At 24.5% G+C, this 8243-nt stretch overlaps 1 protein-coding gene across 1 annotated transcript; it reads left to right on the top strand.

Moving 5' to 3' along the window:
• The first annotated feature begins 529 nt into the window (after positions 1–529).
• LOC113857406 (serine carboxypeptidase-like 17) lies at positions 530–6708 on the top strand. The gene is made up of 13 exons (XM_027489258.1): positions 530–657; positions 781–926; positions 1714–1790; positions 2027–2149; positions 2300–2455; positions 3133–3234; positions 3366–3452; positions 3538–3660; positions 4349–4420; positions 4752–4870; positions 5797–5910; positions 6081–6135; positions 6625–6708. The coding sequence occupies exons 1-13, from the start codon at positions 530–532 to the stop codon at positions 6706–6708; spliced, it is 1386 nt and encodes a 461-aa protein (XP_027345059.1).
• The last annotated feature ends 1535 nt before the right edge of the window (positions 6709–8243 follow it).

Here is an 8243-nt window from a genome sequence, read left to right as displayed (position 1 = left end):
ATAATTTTTAATTTAATATTAATTTAAATTTTTTATATTTTTTTAATTTTGAAAATTCTATTTCTTTAATTTAGTCTTGTTTAATAAATTAATTTTTATGAATAATTAAATATTTTACTCTTTCTTATATAAAATTTATTATTTTAAAATAATCATACAATATTTTTTAAAAAAATTATTTAATTATTTAATTCAATAATATTTAATGTATAACACTTTCAAAGAATCCATCCAATGCTTCCTTTCTGAACAAACAATCTCGTTATAATGCTGTGCAACACATGTTAGTTATTAACCTTCTTACTTACTCAAAAGGATTAATAAGCAGCACAGATCTCCAAACCATTGACCAGTCACTGAAATCAAGAACTATAAATATTTTATCTCTTCTGATCCAAAACAATTTTAACTTCATTAAGTGCTTTGGTGATTACTATCCTCATTAAGGATCCAATCTTCAATTCCTTGCACATTTCACATATCTGTTAGCTTCATTATTCATTTTTGGGGTCATAAATATAGTGGCACAATGGTTAATATTTGGAAGTCATGGTGTGTTCTGGTTACTGCAGTACATTTGTTCCACATCACATCATCCAATTTCAGTGTCAAGAATTTACCAGGTTTTGGGGATCTTCCATTCACGTTGAATACTGGGTTAGTTGTAATTGCATATTTTGCTTTTGAATTTGTTTTGATTTTGGACAAGTTTGTTTCCTTCAAGGCTTTTTGTTTCTTGTTGTATATATCAAATTAAAATGTTGCATGCAACATATATAGATACATTGGTGTTGGAGAAAGAGAACAGGTGCAGCTTTTTTATTACTTTATTGAATCTCAAAGGAGTCCCTTGAATGACCCACTCCTACTTTGGCTTGTTGGAGGTCCAGGTTGCTCTGCCCATTCTGCTTTCTTCTATGAAAATGGTAAACGTTTCCTAATTTTGTTCCAATCTTATTTGTTGACTATGTTCTTTTCTCACTGTTATTTGGTGTTACTTCTATTATTTTTCTAACTCAGAATATTATATGATATGAAGTCATATAGAATAAGTTTTCATAAAATTTATAACATTTAATAATATTAATATGTTAAATTATATTAATTTTTATTTTTTTAATAAAATTTTTATAATCTCTTTAGCACAGTACAACTTCAGTACAATTTAATTATTATCAACCATATTTTCATCGGAAATAGGGAGTTTGATAGGATGCATACATTAACATAATGTTGATATAAGCCTTTTGTAAATGCATGATCTTATAATTCTTATTCTTTCATCAACTCTTTTAAAAATGAGGGATTCATTTTAAATAATAAAACGAGAAGTTATAATTATTGGTTAAAATTAGAATTATAGCTGTATATTTTTTATACTATCATCCAATTATGAATTATTATATAAAAAAATTATAAATTTTTGTAATAATTAATTTAAAAGTTATAAATACCATGTATTTTAATTACTTGATAATGTGAAATTTTTTATGCTAACAATGCATTAAAGTTATGCTCTAAAAATCAACAGTAATAATTAGGATTAAATACAGATAAAATATAATATAGTATATATTTATTTATATTTTAACTATTAACTTTTAAATCGTTGATTATTACTTCTTATTGTACTGTAGATGATCTAAATTATTTTTATCATATTACTGAGTTCCTTAATTACCCAGTAGCTGAGTTTGCTGCTTTAAATTGCAGGGCCATTGATGTTCAATTATGATGCTTTTAATGGGAGCTTTCCAGAACTTATATTGAATCAAAACACTTGGACAAAGGTGATACTTGTCAGTGTTAATACTATCAGCCTTTTGGAGATTAATTTCTTTAGAGCAATTAGTGACTATATAGAATATATTAAGTTCCATCGTCTACATGGGCAAGCTTAAAATTGAAATATCTTCATCACGTAACTGGTTATATGTACAAGGAATGTGATAAACCTAGCAAGAAATGTCATACTAGAAATTTGAATATTGATAAACTATGAATACTTTCTTCTTCTTTTTTAAAGGTTCTCAACATATTATACGTGGATGCCCCAGTTGGCACAGGATATTCTTACTCAAAAACACAAGAAGGCTATTATAGCAATGACATACAACTGGTAGAACACATCTACGAATTTTTACAAAAGGTTAACATCATTTACATTTTCTTCTCTGTGTGTGTATGTGTGCTGAAATCTATCTTCTATTAAATTTGATTTTTTTTTATAAATGATAATTATAATTGTGTGTGTGTATATATATCCATTTTATCCGTCTCCCCATTTTTATATTTTTAGTGGATGGCCGATCATGTTAGATTCAGATCAAATCCACTTTACATTGGTGGTGGTTCATACTCAGGCATGGTTGTTGTTCCCCTTGTTCAGAAAGTATATGAAGGTAATTATTATATACTAAGTTTTACAATATGTGATTCCAATAATAATATTTTAGTGAGTAAATTATACTTTTTTTCTTCTTTTAAAAGGTGTTTTAATTGCACTTCTCTTTATCTTCTTATTTCAAAATTATACTATTTCTCCCCTTGAGATATGAATATCAGTTGCACTTCATTTTTTTTTTCAATCCCATTTAACAATAACGAACAACTATGAAGGCCACTGATATTTTAATTCTTTTCCGCAACTTTAAATATCCGGAGCACCTAATTTTGAATATTTTAGAATAGAAACAAATTTAAATATTTATATTATCATTTTAATTTTTTTAAATCTTTATTTTATTTTCTAAATTAATAAAATTCATAGTAAATAGTTAAAATTAACTGTTAATCATATTAAAAATCAATGCAAGAGAAAAAAAAAACTCTAAAAAGTCATTTACGTTAAAATAAATTCAAATATAATATATATTTGTCCTTTAAAAATGAAAAATAAGAATAAAAATGCCTCTCTGGAAAGAGAAATATAATCTTATTCAACTGTAGTTTGATTCAATTCAAATTGCTTTGTGTTTTAACCATAGTTTACAAATTTGCAGATTATAAAGCAAGACGCTTACCAATCCTGAACTTCCAAGTACAGAAATATGCTTACATTTTTACGTTGTTGATTAGCATTTCATTGAACTTTATTCAATATTTGGGTTTCATCTTTGAACTTTAAACTAGGGCTTTGTGCTTTCAAGTCCAAGAATTGACTCTTTCATGGACAATAACACAAAAGTTGAATTTGCTTACCAACGGGCACTTATATCGAATGAACTATATGAGGTTATATTCAACTAATTCACTAGATTTTAAATTAATTATAGTTATTAATTAATATATATTCAACTCAGGATTATGGTAACATCCAATGATCTGGGTTAAAAACTGAGTTTGGTGCAATTTTTCTTTTACAGTCAATTAAATCTGGCTGCAATGGTGATTATATTAATCGTGATCCTAACAATACAAAGTGTATATCAGATTATGAAGCCTTTTCTGAGGTGAGAAGTCTTCTAAATTTTTTAGCTTTTGCTATTAATTTGTTTATATTTTTCAAATACATTTAATACTTATATCATGTCGTAGCTAGTTCGTTACATAAATGAATTTCAAATTTTGGAACCAAGTTGTATGATTGGATCGAAGGAGAATCAAAGAATTCTTTCTGAAGAGTTCAAAAATATCCACCAAACCAAATTTAGGTGTCGGGTATGTAACTCTCTCTCTCTCTCTCTCTCTCTATATATATATATATATATATTATTTATATATATATTATTTATATATATATAATATTACTTTGTATTTAGTCTACTATGAGAGAGGAATCAAATAAAAAATCTTATGATATTTAGAAGGACCAAATAAGAAAAATTAAAGAAAAGAGATCATTTTTGTAAACAAAAATATTATGGAAATTGTTTAAAATGAATTTAAAAAATAATGTATTAAATAAAAATTATGAAAATTTCAAAGACTACAAATTTAATTGAACCTATGTGTGAGTATAGAGTTAGGAATAAATGGCATCTCTAATATGTTTTTTTATTAAAAATAAATTTTATCAATTAAGCCGATCAATTTTAAATTCTTAAAGTAGATCAAATTTATAATTTTTCATATAATTTAAATATTACTTAATATTTTTCATACTATTATATTTTAATGGATTATATATTATTTAAAATATAAATAAATATTACAAATATATATTCATGAAAATATCATAAAAATTAATTAATAAAATTTATTTTTAATAAAAATTATTAAATAAATAATTTTTATTAAATTTAACGCTTAATATTATTTCATCCTAGCTCTATATACATGAATATATGTGTGTGTCGATCTATGTTATAAATGTAATACTCATAAATCTTACAATATATTGATCTAGGATGACCAATACGCTGTTGGAGAATTGTGGGCAAATGATCCACTTGTTCGAAAGGCTCTTCACGTTAGAGAGGTAACTATAATCATACTTAAGCATTCCTTTAATTAGATATTGCCAAAATAAAAACCATTTTTCAATAACAGTTATATTTAACAATTTTTTTATTGATATTTATAAAATATTATATAATTTAATATATTGATAAAATAATATTCATAATTTTTAATAAAATTATTTATTTATTTATATTTGAGTAAATAATAAGAACTTACGAATTGTAATTTAAAAAAAAAAAAAAAGTCAAAGCATTGATAATTTTAAATAATAATTTATTATTTTATGTCCTTATGTATGTTAAAAGAATTGAATAGGAAAGGGTAAATTAAAATGTTTAATGTTAAAGGGAACCAAAGAGTACTTCCAAAGATGCAATCGAAGTGATGCATATACAAAGAACGTTCCTAGCGTCGTTGAACACCTTCGAAATCTCACAAACACAAACCTACGCTCTCTAATTTACTGGTAAGTTACTTAAATCTTCCCTTTTAAAGCAAAGAAAAAATAATTCCATTTGACAGGGCAATATCTTTGGATTGGAACGATATTTTATATAGAGGCAATTATGAATGTTCAACCAATTTTATTTTATTCAATCATTTTGCAATATTCCATTCAGCCAGTCACATAGTAACACTTTCTTTGAAAATTTGGCCATAATTTTAGGCTCATGTTTTGTTGGGTTATTGTCAAAAAATCCTGAGAATTAATTTTAAGGGAAGAATTAGAAGATAGATAATATTTATTTGATGGTAATTTTTATTTAAGAGTTTTTAAAATATAAGAAAAATAGTTCAAGAGATTTTATAAATTTTTAAAAACTCGCACAAATTCATATTTTTATATTATTCAAATTTATTTTTTTTAACTCTCATTCTCTTTTTTTTTCCCTCTTTTCTTACTCTCAACATTTTCCTTTTCTTTTCTTCTAAATTTATGATTTTTTTTATTAAGAGTTAATTTTAGGAGAAAAAAGAAAGATTTTTTTGTTTTCTTATAGTACCACTTGTTTAAAAGTTTTAAACATATATACAAGAAAAAGAGTTTAAGAGTTTTAATAAACTATAAAAAATAAAACTTATATATATTTGAAGTTATCTTAAATTAGAGAATTTTTGTTAATCCTTCTCTCTCTTCCTTTAATAATAATAATAATAATAATAATTAAATATATATATATATATATATTGTTTTAATTATATTTCTATAAATATTATTTAACTTTCTTAACATAAAAACAATATATTTTATTTTTTTTTCAATTTATTTCCCAAAAAAGCATATTTAAGCTCTAATTGCATCCTTCATATTTGCTTTAATTATTTCCAAGGACTACTAGTAAAATTTTTTAGATTAATTCCTAAGCAATTTTTTGGATTTATCTTTTACAGCGGTGATCTTGACTTGTCGACACCGTATCTTAGTTCACTTTCGATTGTCAAGTCACTTAAATTGAAGTTGGATAAGACTTGGCATCCTTGGTTCGTTGATGGCGAAGTGGCAGGGTTAGTTTATTTTTTCAGTTTTAAAATGTGATTAAGCACTAAAACTAATAATTTTGAAAATGTAAGAATTCAAATAAAAAATTAATTTTATAGAAATTAAAAATAAAAAAAAATATATTTTGATAAATTAGAAGTATATTTAATTTTAAATTTTATTTTCTCTTGTACAGATATTCAGAGAGCTACCAAAAAAGTGATTATCACCTGACATATACTATTGTGAAGGTACGTAACACTATTTGTGTTTTGTTGAGAGTCAAGGCAAAATGTTGAGAAATTCTGTATCAATTTTTTATAAGCAAATCACAATCAAATCTTATTAAAAAAAAGTGATTATCACCTAACCTCCACTATTGTGAAGGTGCGTGACTCTAATTGAACGATATTAATTATTATTATTATTATTATTATTATTATTATTTGTACTGCTTGTTAGATGTATTGCATTGCTGATTGCTGTTAAATAAATGTTCCTTTTGTGTTTTGTTGAGAGTCAAGGCAAAATGTTGAGAAATTCTGTATCAAATTTTCACTAAGCAAATCACAATCAAATCTTAACAAGAAAAAGATTTAAGCAACTAAAATAAAAGATCAAAGTAAAAAAATCCCTATTTTTAAAAGATAGAATATTTAATATGACTTCATATAATTTTCCCCTTTTAAGAAAATACTTTTTCATTCATGTTTATTGAACATATGAACCTTTACTTGCAGGGAGGGTGTCATGTGGTGCAAGAGAACAAACCTAAAGAGGTGTTTGAGATGATTGACCGATGGTTGTCATTTTATGATATATAAATAATGCATTATTGTGTGGTTAATTTGGGAGTTTTAGTTTCTTTGTTTCATTTTACGTTATGTTTGAGTTTTCTTTTGTTGCCATATTATGTACCATGAGAATTCGTCTCAAGTCCAGAGAGAGAAGATGAAATATTCATCCTTTAAAAATTACGTCTAAACTACTGAAGTTTCTATAAAAAAACATTTCATATCAAAACTTCTCAAAATTAAGGTATATATCATCCCATATTTTTGCATACTTTATGCTATCTCTCTCCTATCCTTTTTTATTTTCTAAAATATTTTATATTTAAAAGTTAGCTGATCTGTACTAATTTGAATCTACTTAAACTATCTCATTTTAAAAAAATTAAACTCGAGTAAAAAGATACTTTTTATGTTGATTAAAAACTTTTTATATCAAATTTTCAATAGATAAACGTCGTCATATTCTACATTAGTTACCATGTAATTGATGTAGAATATGAGTGTCTAAATGCATGAAATCAATATCAATATCTACGATTAAGCTAATAAATTGGGCTCTCACCAGGTTCGTTTAGTGTTAAGTGATTTGGTATCTATTAAACAAAATTTTGAGTTTGAATATCTGTGTATGTAAAAAATCTCCAATAAACTTACTCATCACATCTAAGTCAAATTTAATTTAAATGGGATTAAAACCATAAAATAAACTCTTTATTTAGGCTTCAATTTTTGTCTTCTAATTATTAATAATATTTTAATTTTCTTCTTTTACTCTTTTTGTTTATTTTATGTCTTTCTTGCAACGATAAGTGGTTTATTTAATAAAAATACATTATAAAAAATTCATAAAAAAATTTAAAATTTAATTCACGACTGCTCTTTGTTTACTTGAAAATTTTACTACAAAAGTAGCATAAGGGATGAGTTATCTCGTAAGAGATTGACCTGAACGACTTACTAGCACACCCACCAAATTCAGTAATTTTTTTTATCCATGTAAAAAGTTATAAGTTAATTATTAAAATTAAAAAATTAATATAAAAGAGATAGTCCATATTTGAAAACACGTTGGCGTGTTCAAAATTACGTTGAATGAAAAGCAATAAGATAAAATGATGGAAAACTGAGCATCGACAATTTCGATACCTCAGCTTTGGGCCAAGAAAGCGACCTCTGTTTTAGGCTCCAAATTTTGTCTTTTAATTACTAATGATATTTTTGAAAATAAAAATTATAATTATTTGATAAATAATATTAGTTACTAAGATTAATTAATTTTTTATTAAAGATAAATATCTCATTCTATAATTTAATTCCTCTAAAACGATTATATGTTATTAATGATGTTTTCCAAAGATAAATTAATAAAATTTTATTAAAAATAAAAATATATCAATAAAAAGAATAAGAATGCATTCAAATAAATACTAAAAAGTTTAATTAAGTATTTGTTTATTTAATTTTTATCATATGAGGTCATATGGCATAAATTTAAACCATAATGAAAATATTATTAAAACAAGCTAAAAAAACAATAAGCTATTTTCGTAATCTTCTCTTAAACT

The sequence above is a fragment of the Abrus precatorius genome, unplaced genomic scaffold (genome assembly GCF_003935025.1).
Source record: "Abrus precatorius isolate BTA unplaced genomic scaffold, Abrus_2018 Scaffold1, whole genome shotgun sequence".
NCBI classification, from domain to species: domain Eukaryota; kingdom Viridiplantae; phylum Streptophyta; class Magnoliopsida; order Fabales; family Fabaceae; genus Abrus; species Abrus precatorius.
This window is presented reverse-complemented; position numbering and strand designations above follow the sequence as displayed.